At 44.2% G+C, this 24,654-nt stretch overlaps 2 protein-coding genes across 2 annotated transcripts; both read right to left on the bottom strand.

Moving 5' to 3' along the window:
• Window positions 1-4,133: 4,133 nt before the first annotated feature.
• On the bottom strand, window positions 4,134-8,259 carry LOC146201544 (uncharacterized). Its single transcript, XM_084587632.1, has 3 exons — window positions 8,148-8,259; window positions 6,476-7,262; window positions 4,134-4,343 (listed from the first exon to the last, which is right to left on the bottom strand). Exons 1-2 carry the CDS (start codon window positions 8,157-8,159, stop codon window positions 6,504-6,506), a joined length of 771 nt encoding a protein of 256 aa, XP_084443758.1. The 5' UTR covers window positions 8,160-8,259; the 3' UTR covers window positions 4,134-4,343; window positions 6,476-6,503.
• Window positions 8,260-19,113: 10,854 nt separating this feature from the next.
• Window positions 19,114-21,819, bottom strand: LOC146201543 (uncharacterized). The gene is made up of 3 exons (XM_084587629.1): window positions 21,668-21,819; window positions 20,039-21,109; window positions 19,114-19,374 (listed from the first exon to the last, which is right to left on the bottom strand). Exons 1-2 carry the CDS (start codon window positions 21,677-21,679, stop codon window positions 20,057-20,059), a joined length of 1,065 nt encoding a protein of 354 aa, XP_084443755.1. The 5' UTR covers window positions 21,680-21,819; the 3' UTR covers window positions 19,114-19,374; window positions 20,039-20,056.
• Window positions 21,820-24,654: the final 2,835 nt, after the last annotated feature.

The raw sequence follows: 24,654 nt of genomic DNA, 5'->3' as shown, positions 1-24,654 counted from the left end.
CACTACGTTACCTTTGTCATTTTCAAAGCAAGACCCGAGCACATTATGGCTTAAATGAAGAGGGCGCACCTCCGAGTTAGACTTCAAAATTGTCGTGGTCTTTTAGGCAAGCACCCGATCCCGGTCCTCTGTTGCTGTCCGATACAGTGAGTGGTCCTAGGTGGGCGGCCGGGTAGCGCTGCACTGAGTTCATTTCAGAAATTACACAAATGTGCAGCAATGCTTGCAAACTTCACAAGATACGAGGCAAACAACCAAATGCCGAGACTAGTTTATGGCAACGTTTGCCCAACTGTGCAGGAGCTACAGAGGCACTCCAAACTGCTTAAGTTGTTCCAAGAAAGGAAAGCTGTTCTTAAGGGGAGGGACTCCTTATAGGAGTTTCATTTTTCGATGTATTTCTAGTATTTGTAGGATGTATAGCGTGTAAGGCGTTTTGTGGAAAACCAAATAGATTAAAGGTATTGGTTGCTTTAACTTTAAAGCTTAATGTATAGCCAGAATTTTGAGGGTGCTGGTGACAATGAAGCGTGATGTACACGCGACAATTTTTCTTTAAAGGACAATGAGATTTTCTTCATTGCAAAGTTCTGGATGATTAGCAGTGCATGCATATTTTAGTAATATGAAAAATATTATCTACCGTTTTGATTAATTCGCTACAGGAGGGGATATACTTCCAAACCGAGCAGTATAGGACAGAACAAATGTTTGCAAATGATCACCAATATGTTTCATTCGCAGATACCAAAGTAATACTGTCAAGTTTTTCTCTGCACCCCACCCCCTTCCTGGAACCATGCCCAGCTAATATGAAAATGTCAGCTGAAATTCTGATCAACAAAGCAGCATGTTGAAGAAATTCAAACTTTTAAATGTGGCGTTTTACTCGACACCGCTGCGAAAAATAAGGTACAGAACAAAATAAGGTACAGAACAGATATCCTTTCATAGCAAGCCACACACCCTTGCAATGAAACAAAGTTGCTTCTCTGAACATCTAGAAAATATTTTCGAGCCTATTTGGATTACAGGAACTGCCCACAGCCCGAATCTGGCCCTGTTTTGTTCCATGGTCCACTACAGTCCGTTCAATTCCTCCACTCTGTTAGTGCAGGCGGGCTATACGTGATCTTTATGAGTTTCTATGCTTTGATAAAACTTTTTATTTTTTCTCATTTTAATTGCATAGTTGCTACTCGGTTTCATTTGCTGTATTCAATTAGTGTACGTAAAGGAACAAGATGCCTTGAATGCGGTTGTAGACTAGAACGAACAGAGCTCGATCCACTATCAAAATATGTTCACAGCTGCTAATTCTGGCTCAATGTTCTCTCATTTTTTGGTGTGTGTTTTGTAGTTGGCGCCATTGGAAACACCAAAACTCTTGATGGCGCCGGTGGTGCTTGAGTCTCTCCAGAGCTTTCTTCGCAACTAGTGCGCGCTAGTAGTCATTTAAGTCGGTACGTCTGGACTACCCTGGAGAGTTGCACGCAAGGGTAGACCTTTAAATCAAGCAATGAAACCATTAAACTTACTTTCATTACTTCAGAACATCTAAACATAGCATTTTTTTTCTCACTTGTAATCGGCTGCAAAAATAATTCACACTTCATTAACCGAGGACAATTATTTTTTTTTACTTTTGCATGAGATGAGGTAAATAACCAGTTTCAATGGCTAAACATTGACGCTAACGTAGAACGCCAGGTTGACTGAGCTGCAAAGTTCAGATAAATGTGATGCGCAAACATCGAGGTTTCGAGTAGCTTTTTTTGCTCGCATAGGCCTAATTCACCTTCTTTTTTTTTTTTTTCAGTTAACAGAGAAAAATCTGGTCATGTTTGAGCAAAATTCTAGTTAACATGTGGTGGGTGATACTGCATGATTATCAAAAGAGCTATCAAAATGTTTGGGAGCATCACGAAACAATAATTCCAGGATTCTGGAACACATTTTATTTGCCAAGCAACTATAGGGTTTATGGGATATTTTGATATACTGTTATGCACTTGTTAATGGTCTAAGGGCTATTGTATGTAAAACGTACCAAACTTCACACTTGACCCTGTGAGATTTTCAAAAAATATTGTGGCTATGTATTGAACAATCAAAAGCAATTTCTCTTATTATCTAACGCGAAACATTTTTCCGTCATGTGACAGCCCTTGGAAATTTCCAGTCCAGTGTACAGTAAAACTAGGTAGACCTCTTTAAAATTTTGAAAAAAATGTTTTCCTATTGGGTGATCCAAATTTTTCATGAACAGTGTACATGATATTTGAATCATACGTCAAAAAATTACCAGTACAGCGTATTTCTTGCGTTTTTTATGTGCTGTTTCTACCTGGAGAGACCCATATTTAGATCCACTTCAATTCTTTTTAAAACGTGTTTAACTGGCTTGCTATAAAATGTGCTAGTTAAACAAAAAAAGGACGTTTATTCTGAAGATGAACTGAATAACTTTCAGAAAAAAGCCAAAGGTGCAAGAAAATACGTTGTGCTGAGAATTCAGACAAAATATTCACGCGCAGGTGTTAATTGAAAAATTTGAAAATAATTTAAAATGAAAGCCCTTTCTTTTCATTTCGTTTAGCAGTTCTTATTAAACTGTTTTTTCTCTATTATTCTATAAACAAAGCTTTGAACACAGAGCGTCGGAGCAATGGGCATGGTTGCCAAGTATTGTTACCTAACTAGAGAACTCAGCTACGGCTTAGCTCTAACTACTCTCCATCCGTCTACTCATGTGGTAGGGCGTTGCCCATCCGCTTCGAGCGTAACCAGCATCATCCCTTCTTGCGTGCTGTGCTTACAAGAGCCGTCATTTTCGAAGAAGGAAGCAAGGGACTGGAGGGGGCGTGCACAGCAGGGAGTATACGCTCACCTTGAGTGACTGAAGTCTCACTACCATGGCCCCAGGCTCCTTCTGCCTAGTATCCACCAAACTTTCTGCCAGAGTCGACGCATTTTGTCGCGCTCCTGAGTTCTCTAATGCCAGCATTTATTTTGAAAAATACAGATTAAGGCATTTTCTTCGTCAAAGCCCTATCCAGAGCATTAGGGTGTGCTAATTGCTGTAGTGCTCCAGTGAAGGTGCTAACAAATAACGTCGCATTACTTTCAGCAGCAGGTAGATTCCGTGATCTTCCCTGCAAATGTGGAGGATATAATACAAATAATATAGTGAGTTCATATAGCCTCTCCCTAGTAATTTATTGTCAGCTTTAATATATATATTACACAAAGCAATAAACTGAGAGAGCTGCAGCAGCATCTTCCGTCGTCCTTGCTACGCACCGTAAACTAACCGAAATGGACTCTTTATCAACAGCGAAATAGTCCCTGTGCTTGCGTTCACGCTTGGCACAAAGAGAGTGGTGCCGAATTCTCAGATGATGGGTCAAAAGTTGCTGCGTACAGACCTGCTTCGATACCAGAAACACATCTGTCTCTCAGCAGGATTTGACTGTACAAAGAGCAGTATTGAGTAATGAGAGTCTAATGCAAAGAAATACCCGTGTGCCTTTCATTAGAACCGCCATTGCAAACCTATGATGAGTTTTGCCGCTTTTTTTTTTTTTTCTCGAACTGCGCTTTTTAGAACCCAGGTAGTTTCAGCACGATGCGTTGCAAAAAGTTTCTTTTAGCGTTTGTTCTCTGCTCCCAGTGAGTAGATGAAACTGCCATAGGAAACGAAATAGGCTGTATTTGTGAAAGTTATTGCGAGGCGAAACACCTAATAATGGGATGGTAAATTATTCACCGGCTTTCGTCTCTCACTGTTGCATCCTGCCCGTTTTTTTTTTTTCCACTGTTTGCTAACATTAAAACTTTTTAAAGCTGCTCTACATTCTTTCTCTTAAGTGGTAGCAATCCGGTTCACAACCAAGGATCGTATGTCTTATACAATTTGTTTTCTACTGGTTGTCAGAAAGCACACATCAAATGGATAATTGTTTTGCCAAATTCCCTGTGAATGGCGTTCGTGAATGTATGCAGTCACGACTGCTTTCGCTTATTGCTTGAATTTCAGACCGACGAGCACGTAAAGTCTCTCTTTAATGCTGCGCTTACTGCGTGCAGAATATTTCTGCAAAATTGTTCCAGTCTGCATCAAGAGACAATCATTCAGTAACACATTTTATTTCTTTCCAGTCATTCATTTTTTGGTGAAACGTTTATGGTATGAATGTACAAGTTTTTCATGTCTTAAAATATAAACCAGTGAATATGCGCTATACAAAATCACCAAACACAACTGCAGTTGTGTTAGCGACGTGCAGAAAAGGTGGCGACTAATTCATGAGATACCATAAAAAGGACCGGCTTCTTGGTACCTGCGTTGAATGCAAAAAAAAAATAAAAAATAAAAACCGATCCATTAGAATGACAGTGAAAATTTCCAAAACAATCATGACTTAAAAGAAAGCAAGTCCATGCGCATGACTTTCTCGTAGTTTTACTTGAAAAGCAAAATTTAGCCAGCCGATTATGTTTGACCAATGCGTTTGACCCACCTCAGCAGTTACTTTAGTTAAATGCATTTATTTCTTATTCACAGCTTTTTTTTTGTCCAGTCGCTTTCAGCAGGAGCTTTTAGCGCCGATTTAATATTACTACACCTTGGGCGAGAAATACACATTAAGCAATGATTTATACCACTCCATGAAATGCGTTATTATTCACCAAAAATTAAGGTTCTCAGGATTCCTAAAATCATGCGCTGAGAAGCGAGCAAAATTCGCCTCTGCAGACAAGTTATGCAACCGGACACAAAGTGAGGTGGTAATATTTATCATCACGCATCTAATTAAATTGAATGAATTAATGAACTTTTTATTCGCTAGAGTTCGCGAGTATGTTTATATCAAAATAATAGTGGCCGCTGTTTCACTACATAGTTGTATGGTAAAATTCAGATAAATTCCAAATTTTCAGCTTGGTCCACGCCATTGTGCGCATGGAATACAGCGACAATCGGCGCGTAATTCCTCTCGTCATGATGCGGTGTTTCATCTGAAAAAGGCGTAGAGTGGCCGCTGAATCTGATAACTGTTTTCTTTTCACTGTCGACTGTCGAAATGAAACAAACGCCGGACGCAACTGCTGCGTCAGTCTGACGAGCAGTTTTGCGCCGCCTTCCGCCACCTTGAATACGTAATTACCTAAACCCAGTGGATACTTTGGCGCCATATATCTGGGAAGACACATGCTCTGGAATAATTGGAACAAACAAAGTATTCTGCAGTAATCCTACCACCTATGTGTTTCCAATATCAACATTGACGCTACTCGCGCAGTAGCAGGGAAGTTAATTATTCTGTTTTGGCTAAATATATAGATGGCTGACGGTGACAACTGTCACCTCACTTTGCGTCCCTGACACCGCCTAATATATGTGCACAGATGAATTTCATTGATCTCTGGCTCCTAATTTTACGAAATTTGCAAAAATTAATTCTGACGACTTTGCCGATTCGGCAATTTCGTGCAACTGCTTTTGAAAGTAACTTAAACATAAAATAAAATAAATTGAATTCATTATGAACTTGCTTCGAAAAATGAAGTCCATTAGATGTAGGTTAATATTATTGCGTCTCCTGCAAGTTATTACCCATATCTTTTCAATATAATCGTTTCCAAAGTCGAAATTAGTATTGCTCGCGTTCTCGAAGCACTGAGTGCGTTATTATTCGCATCAAAAGTAGCTTTACGGAGAACTATAAAACAAACACTCTTTGGACAGCCGCGACCCCTGCTCACAAAAAGAACGTTCGAGCTCAATCCTGCTCCGAAGGACATGAAAGTGACTCTTCAAAAATAAGCCGGATGATTATATTGATCCTAATGGCAATTAATTGAAACCCTCATGCAATTACGAAATTTGCTTAAGATATTATGCGACGCAGTATTATTTAGGAGTTAGGGAACTGTGTTCTATGGCCACTGGACTGATGGCGGCACTAATGATGCTGCAATGGTGTCAAGGTATTCTAAGCTCTGCAGTGGAAGTGCACGCTAATGTCTAAGCATAAATTGCAGGGACTAATAAATCAGCGCACTATTATGTCGTTAAGCAAGGTTAAAATATTTGTTCTTCGACCGAATATGTCGCTAGTGAGGCTCTGGAGCCCACACGATTCCCACCACTACTAATGAAGGTTACATCAAAAGAGAGCAATTGTGTATGCCCTGTGATCTGTTAAATTAGCACTCGGATATGAACTCGCAGAATCACCGAACTAATTATCAAGAAAGGTATGAACTTCTCGCATCGCCCTTGCATAAAATAGTTGTCTCCTTTCAGCCATCTATGAGGAATTACTGCTAGCTTTACCAGAAGCTTGCTCAGAAACAGAAATCAGTAATATTCCATTACCTTATTAAAGTGAAAACTGAAGCTTTGTATAATGATTGCGGCGAATATCTATTCCACACACACAAAAAGCAAATTGGAAAAAACACTAACCTTTGCACAAGAAACACAGGTCGTTTCCTTAGCCTACAACCTTTACGCCCGCACTGTGTACCAGGCCCCCGGCTCCAGCAGCCTGCTTTTTAAAGGCACTACCAGCGCTTCCTTGACCTTGAGCCATATTGAAGCCTTCGCTCGAGCTCATTCCGAAACTCTTGGAATCTCCGTACGAGCTGCTGTGGCCGTACTCCATCTTATCCGATCCTCCGACGTTGTAAGCGAAGCTACCCTGGCCACCTTGTTGTCCAGCAGCCTTGTTAGCAAAACCAGCGCCACCCTTGAATCCAGAGAATCCCGCCGCTCCGCCGACGACCCCTGGACCAGCGCCAATCGGACCGCCGCCAACAATTCCGGGTCCTCCACCAACAATGCCGGGTCCTCCACCAACGACACCGGCGCCTCCAGCGCCGATTGCTCCCGCACCACCTGCACCATAGCCACCGGCTACGCCTTGGCCACCAGCCACGTAACCGGCACCACCTTGTCCGGCTGCGTAACCACCTCCTGCTCCACCAGCGCCGCCATAGCCGCCTGCTATTCCACCAGCTCCCCCATATCCACCTCCTACTCCAACAGCTCCTCCATAGCCACCTCCTACTCCAACAGGTGCGCCGTAGCCACATGGACAAGGCGGGCAACCACCAGAGAAACCGATGCCTCCAGCGCCATGATGGAACAGTCCGCGCCCTTCAATTTTTTCGTCATCCTTCTTATCGCCTTTTTTCTTGGTGTCCGCCCCAAAGGCCGAACCCACGAGGAAGGCGGCAGCAATCAGACAGCACTGCAGTAGAACGAAAGGGGCTGCTTACATCATGCGCAGAAGTTTGGCGTTTGCTAATTTATAGTATTAAATAGTACCTAAAATAATATTTCGATCATAATTGACAAAGAAGCAACCCGTGTTAACACACGCCCACAAAAGAAACTTTCATGGGCGCGCTTGGAAAAGCAATGAACAACAGTGGTCACCTCCATTTTAAGACACCGATCGCTGGAGAGTTCCAGCAGCTGGAGCTCCACAACAATGACAACCTGTTTATATCATTACGGTCATATGCCACTTTATACACAAGAGGTCATAAAGATGACGTCATGCCCACAAAGAAGCTTAGAGTCGGTGTGCAGCAGCAATTATTTTCCTACGAAAAGCAAAACTGTTGCGAAGTATTGACAAATGCCAGATAAAATAAAAAAAAGCCTCTAACTATGAATGTGGCGCTTTATGTGAGACATCAAAACGCGTTGAAAAACGGCAAGTGAGGGTAAAGTTAGGGAAACATCAAATTACGCGTTTGCACCAGCCAAAGTGGCCGTTTAAAGGCTTCTACGTCTTAAAAGCTGGAAAGATCGAAATGCCAGAACAAAAATATAATATTTTATCGACAAATGCCGGCTGTGATTTTTATCAAGAGCTCGCAGGCCACCGTTGAGAGAGGCTTTCGCGCAGTATTTTATGCCAAACTTATTGCAACAAAACAACGATTACCTGCGTATTGGAACACCCCAACTCAGATGTAAGTTACATCTAGACATTGACAGTATTTAGCGTATCATGTGCGCGTGGTTCACCGAGGTTTAGAAAAATATCGGTCTACAACGGTTCAGCAACAGTGAGAAGAACATGCAACACAGTCAACAGATTTCAGATCGAAGAGTATGCACTTACAATTGCTTTCATGGTGCGCTGTGCGGTTCGATTCGAGCAGTGTGCCAAGGACTCGCTGAACGCAGTTTTATATTCATGCTCCTGCCCACGTTTACCGAAAGCCCGCGACGAGCTCCCACCTTGCCATAAAAAGAAAACTTGAATTCATCTATTTCGTAGTACATTTCTTAGACTTATCTCTTATGCAGTCTTAGCTTAGCAGCTTGCATCGAAGAATATCCTTTCATTTTATTTACGTTTCTTTAGTGAAGAAATCCCGCACCATTTCGTAACATTCGCTTAGATCCTGGTGGTTACTTTAAAGCCCGAGCACGTTCCGGAGCCAAGTGGACACAGTAACGCCAGCTCATACTAAGCTATAAAAAAGAATGCCCAATGTTCTTGGAACAAAACTGAAAATAATAACAATCGTGCCTTTGAAAGGCAGGTAGTATTAGAAAGGAAAGCGTAACTAGTATAAATTGCATCGGTATGTTAGTACGGATTTTATCATGCTAAAGCTGACAGTGACCAAAGGACTGTGAACGTTTTACGCAAGAGCCATACGACATGTAAAACCGCTCGTGCACGAAACTTTTCTCGGCGCTTTTCCAGCGACCAAGCGCTGACCAACAGCGAAAAAAAATTAGGCATTGAAAGCGACAAACGCTCATCACGAGCCGAATGTTAGGCACAGAGAAAGTTTCCTTCCATTCCTGATTACCACAGCACAATAAATGGGGTAAAACCACAATTACCAGTAGCCATTGCGAATAAATATTCCTTCAAGTTCTCGACATTCTAGGGAGGTTTTCACTTTTTGTGTTGTTGCGAAAATTCTCGTTAATAGGGTAGACACACCAAATTACAAGGTTGTGCAAAGCATGTCATGCGCTTTCTTTGTGTTTGAAGACTATCATAGTCAAGTATTAGACTCAAGGGAAGCGTAGAAAATATTATCTTTTTTTTTTTTTTTTAAGTTGTGGAAATGCTTGATCTTGCGTTCTGGACCAATCGCTGATGGCGAATTGACTGTGACGTAGCTTCACTGAAAAAACCATAATTAAGTATTTGAGACGTTACTGCACAGTTTTCTGACGTAAGAGACGATGCTGCTGGCGGGCTCGTTTCGGCTCTTTTATTGCACCCCTGTCGTATACCAGCGTAACAGCGTTTTAACAGTTCTAACGCAAAGACAGCACGATGGCTCACTGTAGCCAAAATTATACTTAATGGCAATAATCATTCACTAAAGTTGGCGAAGGCTGCCGCCGACGGCGCGGCGATGGTCGGCGGACGGCGTTGTTTGTCGGTCGCCGTAATTGCACCCGACACCGGAGTGGCCAGCGGCGCAGCAGTGAGGCAGTGTAGCACTCCTTGGCTTTGTACCAGAAAAGACAAATGTTGTCAGGACTACCTGCTTACTCATGCAACATGAGAATGCCTGCACAAGTGCTTAGCCTTCGGCAACGGCGCCTCCCGCGGGTGCGCCAAGCGACGAACTACGCGGCTCTCTTCCTGCCTCGTCGCTAGGACTAGCCGGTTTCACACAACGGCACTTCGGAACGGGTTTGTCTTCGTCACCGTTTTACTATAGGAAACCTATCTCATAATAAAGTAATCTCGATAAGACGTGTGTATGGTGACTGTACTCAATAGGCTTAATTTGTTGTCAACAAGTATCGCCGACGACTGTTCGGAGCCGCTGGCAGCATTGCTCGGCGCACCGGGTCATACTGGCGCTTCGTGGTGATTGTACGCGCGTTTTGCGATGTAAGCAATTGTCGATTTCAGTTCACTGTTGCCAAATCCATACTCGGTAGCCATTTTCTTTCCCTAAATTTTGTGAATTTCCTCTCAACGATCACTAGGTTTACGCATATGAAAGCGGCGCTCAAAACGGCGCACGAAAGCGTTGCCTCGATCAGTGCGATTCAAACTATACACCCGCGAGTATTTTACATGCGCTCCTTCATAATCAAAGCCACTCCGGCTTTTTAAATTTTTTCCGAGCTGCTCGTGTAGCGTAGGAATTTGGGCGAAATTGTAGCGAAGCGAGCGGCCGACATCGGCACTGCTATGAGCAACAAGTCGTCGGAGAGCGAGTTGGAGACAGCTTTTTGCAGGAGACAACGATATGTTTCCGAATAGTTCGTGCTGGTGCGGCATGACGGGATCGCCAAAACGACGCAAACATCATGTTTATACGGATGCAGTTTACCAACTGTTTCGCAGTGTGACTCCGCCATGAGAGCATATGGCCGAGTCACACTGTAAACAGAGCAGACGATGCGCCTATTCGAAGTTGTCACAAGTTTGTGGTCTATGTGGCATTGCAATGTTTTGTCTCCTGTTCTTTTTTTTTACGTCAATTAAAAACCTGGCAACTACGAAAAAAGACCGGAACTGCTGCGCATTTTAATATGGTAATAAATTAAATAATGCGATTTTCTGCTTAAAACACCGTGCTTTATGTTTTCAGGATCGCTACGCACTATTTGCAATACCAAAGTACAGCATAAAATTTGGTGTCCCTATCCATTTAGAAAACCTCAACATTTTGAAGTACACTAATTTTGACGGGAATTGAGGGAAGTTATGTTTCATTTTAAAACGCATGCTTGCGATTGCCACTATTACAATATTTGTTTTGTAAATTTGACAGTCACATTTCATGGTCCTGTTTTGGATAGAAAAATAAAAAAAAAAAGGGGTCATGTGTCGATTGATACAACGTTAGCCGTCGGTGGCGGTGAAAGGCGACGTACAAAGCGGCAGTAACAAAACATCGTAATTGTATGGTAAATGACCTTTAATCCCCAAAAGCGACATCGACTACAGAAAAAGTCGTAAAGCAGGGCTCCGGTAATATATACTGCATGGGGTTACTTAACGTGCTCTGTTACCGCTCAGTACACGGGCACCTTGTGTTCTCCTCCATGGAAACGCTACCGCCGCTTCAGGGGCCGAACTCGCGTCATCAGGGTCAGCAACCGAGTGCCCTAACCACTCGGCCACCGTAGCTGGGCGGATCATGATGAAGGTGGCATCTTGGTGTTGTAACGGCTATTTTAATGTAAAATAACATAGGCATATTATCGCCTCTTTAGTCTTCTCATCCTTACATTCATCATGCGGGGTTTAGAGAGGGGCGGTGCAGTCGCTAAAAGTGACGCTTGCTGGTGGCGATGGTGTGTGTTTGTATGTAGAAAAGCAGCGAAATGCGTTTGAACGCAGGTTGAATGCTTGGGAAGCAGTCATATCGTTGGCTCTTACTTTGGGCAGCCACAAGTTAGCCATATCATGCAGAGGTTTACTAATAGCTTGGCTTGGCTTATAGGGCTTAACCCCCCAAAAGTGACTCAGACTATGGAGACCGCCGACGGCGGCGTTTCGATCAAGGCAAAACGAAGAGCTGTCTGTGTGCTCTGCGATGTCGAGCTCATGTTAAAGATCTCCATGTGGTCGAAATTAGTCCGAATCCCTCCACTACGGCTTCTCTTTCTGTCTTTCCACTTCCACTCCCATCTTCTTCCCTCCCTCTACAGCGCGGTTTACGTGTCCACATAACAAGTGCGGCAGATGTATTTCCTTTCCTGTAAACCAACTATTATTATTATTATTATTATTATTATTATTATTATTATTATTATTATTATTATTATTATTATTATTATTATTATTATTATTATTATTATTATTATTATTATTATTATTATTATTATTATTATTATTATTATTATTATTCCCCCTCCTCCTCTCGCTCCACCAGCTGCACATTCCTTCTCTTAACTGCCGTCGTGTCAGAGTAGATATAATTTTTCTGAACAAGCTCCTTCATGGCCACATTATGTGCCCTCAGCTCTTAGAGTACATCCTTCTGCGCTTTCCGCGAAAGAGCATGAGGGAATTCAGACCGTTTCAAGTTTCTCCATTTCTTCATTCCCAGTGCCCTCTTGACAGAGTGCAGATGTTAACTCTTTTTGTCTTCACCTAGACATTTTCCAAAACTCGCTCTCTTCATTTATATTGGACGTTCATAGCTTTGTATTCGAAACTGTATTTATCACATATGACTTCCACTTTCTAGCCTAAGTATTGTATTTAATTTACTTCACGTTTTGCTTTTTCTCCTGTTCGGTGCTGTTTAAAGTATCTGTACTGCTTTTTATCCGTTTCTTATTTATAATTTAACTTTAAACTTTATTTTCGAATCTTACTGTCCCGTGTTCAATTCAATTTCTTTATTGTATTTCACTGTATTTCTAGCCTGTGTTTTAAGTACCACGCACTTGTTGGGCCTGGAATGGTTGTTTATTTTATATATATCTTTATTACTATAATCAATGTCAGTTATTTGTTTTTCTCTATCTATTTTTTTTTTTCGTGATGTGCTCTAGAATTCTCTGACTGTGAATATAAGACATGCTTCTCATTGATTTCTTTCTTTCCGTGACACTTTTCGTCTCCGTTTCATTTCATGTGTTATTTGTTTCTTCTTTTGTGTTCTATTTGTGTGTGTAAAACTTGTGTGGGCATTTTGATTTTTTTTTGTGCTGCAGCACGAAGACCACGTGGTTGTACCTGTGCATATTAAATAAAGATTGATTGATTTATTTATTGATTGATTGATTGATTGATTGATTGATTGATTGATTGATTGATTGATTGATTGATTGATTATTATAAGGGCCATCGTTGAGGAGGGCCTCGGTAATACTGACCACCTGAACGGCGTTCTTTAATGTGCACTGGCATCGCAGAGTAGTCGGGGACCTTGCTTCTCGCCTCCACCAAAAAAGCGGCCGCCACAGCGCGGATTTGCTTCCGAGCCCTTGGGCAGAGCAGTCGAGTTACCTAATCCCTCAGCTACTACGGCGAGGTGTTTTATCAGTAGTATGCATAGTATGGTATGGCATGTTACGGTATGGTTCAATAGGGCGGGGTATATACCTCATCATGTTGTAGCATGCCATATTGTACCATGTATATTGTACCATATGGTATGGTATGGTATGAAATGGGGTAGCATGGTATGGTATGGTATGGTATGGTATGGTATGGTATGGTATGGTATGGTATGGTATGGTATGGTATGGTATGGTATGGTATGGTATGGTATGGTATGGTATGGTATGGTATGGTATGGTATGCTGTGCTATGCTATGCCATGGTATTGTTATGGTATGTATGGTATAATGCGTGGCGGCACAAAGTGACAGAGCTGTAGTCTATTGGATGGCGCCACATTACTGCTAGCAATTTAGGGTTATTTAAGTGCATCTTTAACGCGCGCTCTCCGTATCGTTTTCATCGGAAGTCAGCACCGCGATAGGGATAGAACCTGCGTCTTAAATTTCAGAAGCCGGGCAATCTAGTCACTTATTACCCGCTGCGGAACAGACATTTATTGAGGCAAACAAGCATCGAGACAGAAAACTATCACCTTTATATTCGAAAAAAAATATCACTGCATTGAATCCTTCATGTTTTCCATAGACGGACAGGAGGGCCATTTGTAGTTGCCACTTACTCGCCACTCTAGAATGTGGCGCCTTAACTGTGCATGGCCCTTGCATTTTATTTGAAATCGTGAAATTACTTTTCAAGCCACACTGGCAGTCACAAATTCCACCGAATCGGCCACCGTCATGGTTGAAACAAGCAATGCGCCTAATACTGACCTTAATGCGATAGCGTTATATTCCCTTTTCCGCAGAAAAGAGGCGTTGTCGGCGTTGTGAGCGAGAAATCATGGGCATCACTCTGGAAGGTGGTAGATGGCAGGTGACCTGGCCGTGCACTTACTCGCCACTGGGTTGTGTGGCGTAACAAGATCAAATGATATCACGAAGTTGGGAAGAGCAGAGCGCAATTTAGCGAGCAGAGCTTATATGTACTATCGCGAGCAAAATTAAGGAACTCCTAGGTGCGCTCACCGGGATCATGCCGAATCTCAGGCGAGCGTCGTCTGACGAAGCCCTCCTGGTATCGAGGCCGGCGCAGTCCGCCACCTGACAATACACTTCGGCCTTCGTGACAAAAATGCTAAACACATACTCGAGAAAGCCTGATTACCAAGAGGCACATAAGTGTTACGCGGCGCTTAACGTGGGGGCGATACCCGTTTGTTCGAGGAAAAAAAGCAAAATCTTATTCCTGAAATTTCTTACACTGCTTAAGCACTTCTTGCTCCCGGTTCAATCTTTTGCGATTTGTATTTTGCATTGAGTTGATCATGGAACCGCCTAGTCCAGAGGGAGGGCTTGTGCGCCTTACTTCATTACGCGCACGGTGAATCGGTTTGAATTTGTATATCTGTCCACTGAAGCATATGAGTGAGAATAAGCAAGTACGGGTTCTCATCGTCTTACTATTATAAATTCGAGGTTGATTTTAACCTTTTCGTAATCTTCATGCAACATTGAAAATGGAATATTAAAAACTTTCACTTAACTCAAGTGCCTGCGGTATTTTGCTAAAATGTCTCGCTTAACGCAAGGGCATTCCACCAGCCTTCTTTCACGAACCGATGTGGAAGGTGAGTTATTTATATTGCGGCGCAAGTGTTGCTCTAAAGTGGCTATGAAACAGAACTGCGGAAGTCGTTTATGTTGGCGAATGTATAGCTCAGCACTCCACAAGACGCTCTCTCAAGAATCCTCATTAAAATATAAAAGAAATAGAAAGTTTGTCAAAATTTAAGTTTTCCTTCAAAGTTGAGCCCCACAGGGTATCTACGGAATACCTTAATCTCTTGTTCTGAACGCAGGAGAAACTTCAGAATCAAAATTTCGCTACACATCAGAAACTTCGACCATTTATGTCAACATGTTCTAAAAAAAGTGCCTTATAAGACTTCTACCATTGCCTCGCAATTGCTTTCGAAAACGCAAACTTTTGGTGTTCTGTCGTAGGTTTAGGTACTTATTACGAGCGCCGGCAAAACATGGAAATAATTTTTTTTTTGCCCCAAATCGGAAGCCTAGACCGTTCCCATCAATATGCACATACCAGTATCTCATAATTCCCTACACTTCGCTCGCAATTAAAATATGTCCCACGGTATACAGGTCGTGGTTCTGTGTTCCGTGCCCGGCTCGCGACCTAAGAGAAGGAGGTTAAATTCCAGCGCTTCCCCCCCCCCCCCCCTCATTTTTTTTTTCTTCTCCCAACTTTCTCAACCAACAAGGTTTCCCTCACTGCGCCGATATCAAATTTTCTGCGGGGCGAGAACATTTAACAGAGCTGCTTTGAAATGACCTTACGTATGCTTTTGAGTCTTATTATACACCTCAACCACTTTCGTGGCTTTTAGTACCTTGCGGTTTAAGTGTCTACGACGGAGTACAGCGCGACGGCTTCTTACAGTGCAATGGTACGACGCTCGAGCTCGTTTTAAAGCTTCAGCTCTACTCTTCGCATTGCAAATCCCTTGCAATGCTTGGATTGGCGGTTGGCCTTGAGCCTAGAGACTCCCTACTGGAGGCCTCCGGAAATTTAGACTACCTGGGGGTCTCTAACTTGCACTGACCACGTGGCTGAGCGAAGGGCTTAACAAGTGTTTCGCCTGTGCCTGGTTGCTCAATCTCGCCATAAGGTACGCAGGTTCGAGTCCGTCAATGCTTCGGCGCAGGCGTCCGGCTGATGTGTAGCCATGCTTAACAGAGCTTACATTCAATACCTATAACTTTAACCACGATAAACCTCCGCAATTGTTCTCTTGGTTATGCATACTTCACGGTGTATTGTCGCCTTTGTAGCTTGCGTTCAAGAGGCTGCTGTCGCTTATGATCGAGCAGGTGAGACGATTTGCGAATAGTCAGTGGCATACCGATGACCTGTGTCCATCACATGCACAGGACAATGTATTGTCGCCAGAGCGGACGAAAGTATGAATGGGAGAAGTGCGAGCGAGTGGGGCTATTAAACAGCCTACAACATCATGTAAGGCTTCAGTTATTTTTCGACGCTGTTGTGGCTGAAACATCTGCATACTCCCCGACTTTCAGCCCTCGTAGACCCAAGTAAACTTTAATTCGTGCAAAAAGAAAGAAGAACAGGTACTTCAAAAATGTAGAGCCGGACACTCTTTCGTAATGAGTGTCATTACCTGTCGTGGCTGCGTGCTGCCTGCTCAGTGCGTTAGAAAAATTGTGATTGTTCGTACTTAAGAGCCCACATACAACAGCCAGATATATCACGAACGCCGGCATTGCATCTCAGATACAACGGACAGATATGGCCCCTGTACACGATTAAAGCGAACCAGGAGGCGACGTAAACTCGCCCCAGCAGTATAGAATAGCAACATGGTGGGGACCGGAAAGCGTCAATCAGCCCCTGTGGCCCAAACCAGGAAAGAACGTAGGTACCCAAACAGCAGCAAAAAAAAGCAGCATTGAAACTGTAGATAGCCGCCAGCCAAGCACGTACTCATCCAGAAACGCTGGAACGTCCGTTATTGCTTGTGCGCGCTCCACTTACCTTCGTTGCCGCGTGGGTCACGGAACCACAGACGGTGCTGTGGGAAACCCAGATAATCAGGAATGGGGTATCGATTCAGCGTAGAGTTTATGCACAGATGGGTGATATCGCCATGTAATGGTTATGTTGGTACGGACGCCTTAATCACTAACACGGACGTCACTTTTGCCGAACTTTGCATATATAGTTGTTATATGGAAAGTCTGCTCGCAATTAACTGGAAATAAAATGAACACAATCCGAGCGAGCGTTACTGGTGCTCTCAACTGCGTTTAAAACACATGTCAACTACTCAACTACTCGGTGGTGCTTAGCTATTACAGCAAAAGTTCTGGTTCTTACGGCATAAAGTTTACGAAGAAAGGGTTATTATCGCACTAGATGATCATTGTCTTGACCTCGTCATGTCCTTCTTTTATGCCATATTTTTGGTGCACAAAGAGGTCAGAGAAGAAGATTTTAGAAGCTGATTGAAGTTAGGATTTTTAGAACGCAAGCGTAATTTCCGGAAGTACGCTTACGTGGCGCCTCCCCACGGTTGTGCAGTGGTTAGGGCGCTCGACTACCATGCCCAAGGATGCGGGATCGAATCCCGGCCGCAGCGACTGCTTTTTGATGGAGATGAAAATCAAGACGCCCGTCAGCTGTGATGTCAGTGCACGTTAAAGAACTCGATTCGGTCGAAATTTCCGGAGCTCTCCAATGCGGCGTCACTACTAGCCGGAGTTGATTTGGTACGTTTAACTCCCAATTACCAAACCAAGCTTACGTGACGAAGTAGAAATTGTAGGCTTTGTGGGTGATTTGCCACAAACTGAACTTGTTATGCTCATTTGCACAACAGGTGCGGATGGACACAATACAAACAATTTTGAAGGCGACCAGGGAGATATTATAAAACAAGGTTGCGTGTATCCTTTGATACGGGGTTTTTCCTGCATATTTTTCAGTGTTTAATTTAGGCTTATTTGCTTTCCTTAAAGACCCCTTATGTAATTCCCCTCAAAAGGGGTCTTTAAGGAAATAAAAATGAAATGAAATGAAATGTAGAAAAGCTCCTTGCGATTTTTACGCTGTCTAACATACGGCGAAGCAAAATCTGTTTATTTTCTGCTAGTATTTATTCATAATGTCAATTTTTTTTTTTTTTTTACATTGATGATGTAAGTGTCCGATCAGGACAAAAGGCCCCTTGGCCTTTTTCCGCAGATACGACGTCGGAGGCTCGAAGTCTGCAGTATAACTGTCTATGCTCATATTTTACTAGTAATTTCAACGCTGATTTGTTTCTTAATCTCTGAATGCTTTCTGGTTATTGCATTTAGATTTTTTAAACAAAATAATGACTGCTTATTGCACGAATGGCCCAAGTCCGGCTTTTAGCCTTGATCAATTCGTTCATCTGATCTTCTATAAAATTCCGCGCGCAAAACGTATCCTTTTGAATGTATTCATTCGGAGCGTGACGCAATAATAAGAACGCGGCGCATAACAAAACCAAAGGGTCCATTCTCATCAGTTAAGGTAATGTTTGCCCGCCACGGTGGCATACTCGTAAAGGGGCTCGACTGCTGACGGGGCGACCCGAGTTCGATCCCGGCCGTGGTGGCCTCGTTTTGATGGCAGCGAAACGAAAGGCGCCTATTTTGCGTGCGATATCAGTGGACGTTAAAGAAAACCAGGTAGTTGAAACTACCCGGAGCCTTGCACTACCGAGTCTTGCATAAACTGAGTCGCTTTGGAACATTAAATACATAAGCTAAACCAAATTAAATACTGTTTATTGTTAATTTTTTCTTGAAAGTACGTAATGCACCACGCCACACACGATGTTCTTCTTCTTGGTTTTAGAATGCAGTCATCTAAAGCAAACTCATGGTAAACGAGCGCAAAAATACGAACACGACAGAGGAGACAACACGACATAAGCGCTCACTCGCAGCTGAGTGGTTTATTCGAGAAAAACAGCTTAACAGCACAAGACAGAGGGAAAACACAAACAAAACCCGATGCCGCTTCAGGGATCCTAAACAGGGCTTGAAGACACGCGCGTGATAAGGCATGAAGAAAAGCAGAGAACACCGGCAAAGAACAAGCACGAAGCAAACTCATTTACCATCAAGAATTGCAATTTCAGGGGTTGTTAGGGTGACAGAGAGTGTGGTGACACATGTGCCAATTGATTTTGCGATGAAAATAGGCTTCCTTAAGCTCGCGTGTAAATTTGTTAAGGTGTGAATTTGGTAGGGTTTTCTTCGCATTTTATCACGCGCATGTTTTCATGCCCTGACTAGGATTCCTGACGCGGCATCAGGTTTTGTTTGTATCTTCCCCTCTCTCGTGTTCTCAAGCTGTTTTTCCCGAATAAACCATTCAACTTGGAGTGAGCGCTTGTGCCGTGTTGTCTTCTATGCCGTGTTCGTCTTTTAGCGCTCGTTTACCATGAATACTTACCAGCTCGCCCAACTTCTCACGTTAACGCAATCTAAAGAAAACTTTTGACACAACATAAAAATAGACGAAGATATCTTTATTGAGGTGAAATTATGAGTCCCAACGTTGTTTCCTTCGAACGCACGAATACGTCCTGAAATCATGAGTGTTAGCAGAGGAAAAAATGATCCGGCCACTTTCATCGGTGAAAATGCCGTTTGATGCTGTGAACGTGGAATACTTCCAGCCTCGAAGACTATGGCACCGTCTATATGACGCGATATTTGTCAGATAACCAAACCGCGGCTTTGGCGACCAGCACACAAATCTGAAATAAAAAGAAATAAAATCACCAAATGTCTTGGCCCCGTTGCGCTTAAATTGCAGAATATAAGTCATTGTGCATACTTTTCATTTCTATATTAAGGATTGGCTTCAGATATATGTATCTTATTACTGCCACCTGTGATTATTGCTACAATTCTTGCCGAATCTGAGTCTTGTCCTCAGCATTCAAATTACGTTAATTACTGGGTCCTCTATGTTTCCCACTTTTTATTCAACAGCATAGAAGACCTACTAATGCTTTATTTTAGTTTAATACAAATTTCAACGTTATCAAAAATCCGCTTAGGTCGAGGATTCAGAAACAAATAATAATATTAAGGTTTACTTTCTCATCACAATGGTAGAGCGGGTCGTGGCTACAAGCTACACGGGAGCTTGACGATAGCCCATGGTTTTCTTTTATGAGTTATTGCAAATTATCAGCCTACCTGTCCTTCTATAACTGGATGAATAATACAGCAGTGTGGCTTGTCTGGTAATAATACTGAGCATTTACGGCCCTTGAGACTTCAAGTTTGCTACAGGACCATTTAATGGTTTTGACTGTATTTAGTCATCAGTATAAAAACTAGTTACACACATATATTGGTGTGTGGGAGGGAAGCAGTATCCTTAATTTCAGGCGGCTGTCTTGGAGTACTTACAATTATCTATGCAATCCTTCAGCCGACGACGACCTCTTTCCCAGAACTGTGGCTTTCGGCTCCTGATCCAGCAGCCTCCTTGCTGAAAGCGCTACCATGGCTTCCCTGACCTTGGGCTCGGTTAAAGCCCTCACTCTCGCTCTGGCCAAAGCTCTTGGAGTCTCCGTACGAGCTGCTGTGCCCATACACTTTCTTGTCTGAACCTCCCACATTGTAGCCGAAGCTTCCCTGGCCGGCTTCCTGTCCCGCGGCCTTGTTGGCAAAGCCACCAGCGCTCTCGTAACCTGAGCTGGCAGCTGCCCCTCCCAGGGCTCCTCCATATCCTCCTCCATACCCAGCTCCGACGCCAGCGCCTGGTAAAACGCCAACTCCGGGTCCCACGCCGCCAACTCCTGGTACGACTGCACCTCCCACAGGGACAACGGGTCCCTCGACGACACCCTTTCCAATACCAGGGCCAACACCCACGCCTCCTCCAATAGGTCCTACAGGTCCTCCAACAACGCCCTTGCCAATGCCGGGGCCAACGCCGGCACCACCGACTCCAGGACCAACTCCGCCTCCAAGACCAGGCCCAACTCCGCCTCCAAGACCAGGCCCAACTCCGCCACCAGTGGCGTAGCTGGCTCCTCCGAGACCAACTCCTGGACGGACTCCTCCGCCGTAGCCGCCACCATAACCACCCCTGTAGCCACCACCCCCACCGTAGCCACCACCACCGTAGCCGCCCCGGTAGCCTCCACCGTAGCCGCCTTGGTAGGCACCGGTGCCATAACTACCGCCGTAGCCAGAGCCATATCCCGCTCCACCGATTCCGCCACCAACTCCTGGTCCGTAGCCACAAGGGCATGGTGGGCAGCCTCCGAGGCCTCCGCCGAGCCCGCCGCCGCTCAGAAAGAGTCCGCGGCCTTCAATCTTCTCGTCGCCTTCTTTCTTGTCACCGCCTTCCTTGTCATCGCCTCCAGCCGCTGCAGCTGCGGTCACCGTTGTTGCTTCGGCGGCCTTGTCATCAGCTGGCTTGTCTTCCGCCAGCACAATGAGGCAGAGGGCAAGGATGCTCGATAGAACTATCTGCGAAACAAAATCAGACCGAATTTGGCGCTTAGGAATCAATGACGGTCCTGGTTTAGTTTTCTGACGGCTGCCTTTTTCTCTTGAGCATTTGTTTTAGTCACGTATATTGCTGATACTCGGACAATATTGTAATACCTTCGAAAGAGAGATGTTCCGAAACTAAACTTGTCGTGGCTTTTTTGCTCATGGCACTGGACGGAATTCTCCCGAAAAAACGCCTGAGCTTACGCAGAAGTCAAGTACCGCTATCTTCAACTATATAATATTAACCCGGTCAAACGTGTAAATCAAGCTTCCTGTAGGGAAACCACATGATGCCAAAAAGCCGGCTCTTATAAAAACAGGCTTCTTTGCAATCAATGCAGATTCCTCAGCTAGACACGCACGGCAGGGTATTAAATTTTCTCCTCTGCGGATATTAAAACGTTAGGAACAGAAGAAATAGGCGATGGACGTCAATGAGCCAAAGTGTTCAAGTAGACAGAAGGGGCTAAACATATGAGTTCAGACTATCAAAAGCAAGCGATAAACATTGAGTGAAGTCGGTATGCTTACAAGGGTCCTCATGGCGCCGACGCTTTTTGCGGACTGGTCACGGTAGCTGCCATGGGGCGCGCTGTTTTATATTCACGCGTCTCCTCTCTGGTCTCAAGGACCCGTAGGTGTTGCCCAGGCCAACGCGCGCTTCCTTCTCGGAAGGCATTTCTGCAGTTACGCGTCTAGTTCCTCGTGCTTGACAATGAAGCGGCGCCGGCAATCGCCTTCGACGAGACACCGGTTTACTCTCTCCGGTCAGAGGTTTCCTAGCCATCTTTCTCAATCAACAGGCCCGCCTGGACACCCCCGACCTGACGAAGGTGCAGCACACAACTTGTATGAGCTATTGCGTAATGAACGTGTGCCAAGCGTGCCGCCGCCGGCGGTGACTAGTGAGTTGCTCACTTGCCAGTTCTTGCAGAGTTGGTGCGTAGGCGATTATCGTCACGGATTTTGCGCTGAGTTTGTGTATAAACGCGTTCTCGCAAGTCGGTGGCGCCACATTAGCCTTGCGAGCATGCGTGTCACGTTGTCGTCGCCTGGAATTAACGACTTGTCCGGAGCAATTCTTAATGGGGCATTTCGCTTTTTCCTGCATTGTCTCATGCTTTAGCCTCGGCGAAGTAGAATAAGCCTTGATCCGAGTGTTGACTTTATTTTTATTTCTTCAGAGAGAGTTGCATGCGCGAAAAGTGAGACGCTGGGTGAGAAAGGGAGACATTGGAAGTCCTTTTCCGAAGTGCTGCTATAGTGACGTGCCTTGAATTAATAAAATCTCATAAGAAACATGTTGAAAGTCGGCTTTAAGAAGAACTATCCTGTCAGACATTCCGTTACTCATTTGCGACCTCTTACTCTTAACAGCTCAATACATTCGTGCGTCTGGAATTCGCATTTATAAAATTGAGATTCAGTCATGTGGAGCAACGAGCGAAAGTGTAATCTCTTGTGAAGCTGCGCTAGTGTTGGATCATTAATATTTTCTGCAAAAAAATTGCGTCGTCTCCACAAAAGGCTGAGCTAACCACGAGGGCCCTTAAAGGTCCGGTTGAAAAGCCTTCAACTTAAATAATGTCCATTCAACAAGGCGTACTATACGCAAAAGCATAAATAACCCGTACTTGAGAAAATCCGGCGCCGGCAGTGCCGAATTAATTTCTCGGCGTGTGTAAATAAAAAATGACAACCATGCCTCTGGTAGGCGGTATATCGCAGGTTCAATGACGGGAAATTAATTGGCCAGTGGATGGCGTGACCTTATGAGGTCTCATGACGTAGACAAATTGTTAGGAACTGCCAACGCGGGTAGCTTCTTTGAGGTGGAATGGTGAGACTGGAACCGATCCGGGACCTTTGGATCCCAAGTCAGCCACGCTTCCCCCTAGATGACGAAGGCATATATTTATGGCTTGGCTTAAGAAGGGCTTTATATTTATAATGGGTGCTCCTGGAGCTTACGACAGTGTGCTGATAAGAACATTTGGGATAACAGAGGCATGAATTAAGATGTTGGTGACTAAGAGAGCAGCAAAGTGCATGCGCCATTAACATTTCGCGTAATGTCCTTAAAGGTTGAGCTCAGGTGTCCTTCAATTTTTTTTTGGCGTAGCAGTTCATGAGCAGCCGTATCGTGCAAAGTGCTTCGTGTTTTGAGGGTTACCCCCCTCTGGAGCAGCGTTTCGCTGTCCGTTTTCTACTGCCCAACTATTGTGCAAACGTGTGGTTTAGATAACGTGTAAGACATTTACAGCCCAAAAACCGCATGTAACATAAAGTATAGTTTATTTTCCCAGCAGTTAAACAAGTGTCGCGCTTTGCGTTCTTCTGGCTGCTCTCGACGTAACTTGGAATTGATCTAGAAAATTAAGTTTGGTTTGCTTGGTTTGTGAGGTTTAACGTCCCAAAGCAACTCAGGCTATGAGAGATGCCGTAGGAGAGGACTACGGAAATTTATACCACCTGGAGCTCCTTAACGTGCACTCACATCGCACAGCACACGGGCGCCTGGCTTTTGGCCTCCATCGAAAAGCGGCTGCCGAGGCCGGGATTCGATCCCGCGTCCTTGGGAACAGTAGTCGAGCGCCGTAACCACTACGCCCCCCCCGGTAGGGTAGAAAATTAAGTGGCGGTTTAGATTGACTAAGCAAGGTTATACACGCAGGCACGATGCTTAGCACTGATTTTGCTAAGTTTTTTTCGTTTAAATTTGTTTTGCCACGACTTGCTATGTTTAGCTGAGTATATAATGGAACCTTGGGGTTTTTGTTAGTACCAAGGCTGCATTATTAATTCTTCCCCGGAAGTTTGCCAGCCGGAGATGAAGACGACGAGATTCGTAGAGCAGCGTGGATTGGCAGCTTAGCACGCGAGGCAACCGGTTGCCGAAATGGCATACTGGCACAATGTAGCGACCAGCGAGGCTGACTAGTTCGCCTCGGCCTGGGTTCGGAATCCAGTCGCAATGAGTTTGTTTCGAACGGCTGCTATAAGAAGGTTTCACAGCACTCCGGTAAAATTCAAGAATGCGGGTTGTAATGCTTCTGTAATAAATGTTCACGAGAGAAGCTCAAACTCTTTCAGCACGCCACAGAGGAAGCAGAACCGCAGATGCAATCATCCTTCACCAGAATGTTTGAGACAGTAATCACACGAAGGTCATCCGCGGCTTTTAGAACTACATTCCCAGCATTTACGACTTCTACGGTTCAGATCGAGAGCTATCCTAAAATTAATGGGAGACACTTAAACTCCCCCTTAAGGGTATAATCTCATAGCATAGGCTACCACCCGACATATAAAGCCCCGCTTTAACCAAGCTGTATGGAAGTGCGGCGTCGCCTAGGGGTAACGAGTTTGACTGAGAATAAAAGGGTCCTGGCAGGCTGATTATGATATCCCCTCCCATATGAAGAGGACAGAATTTGTTACTCCTGCGAAACGTAACGTCAGGCAGCCCTACGTCCAATCAGTGAGCGGCCATGTAAGCTGCCAGTTACCACCTGCCA

This window comes from Amblyomma maculatum, chromosome 1 (assembly GCF_055883805.1).
Source record: "Amblyomma maculatum isolate TAMU_Amacu chromosome 1, ASM5588380v1, whole genome shotgun sequence".
NCBI lineage: Eukaryota > Metazoa > Arthropoda > Arachnida > Ixodida > Ixodidae > Amblyomma > Amblyomma maculatum.
This window is presented reverse-complemented; position numbering and strand designations above follow the sequence as displayed.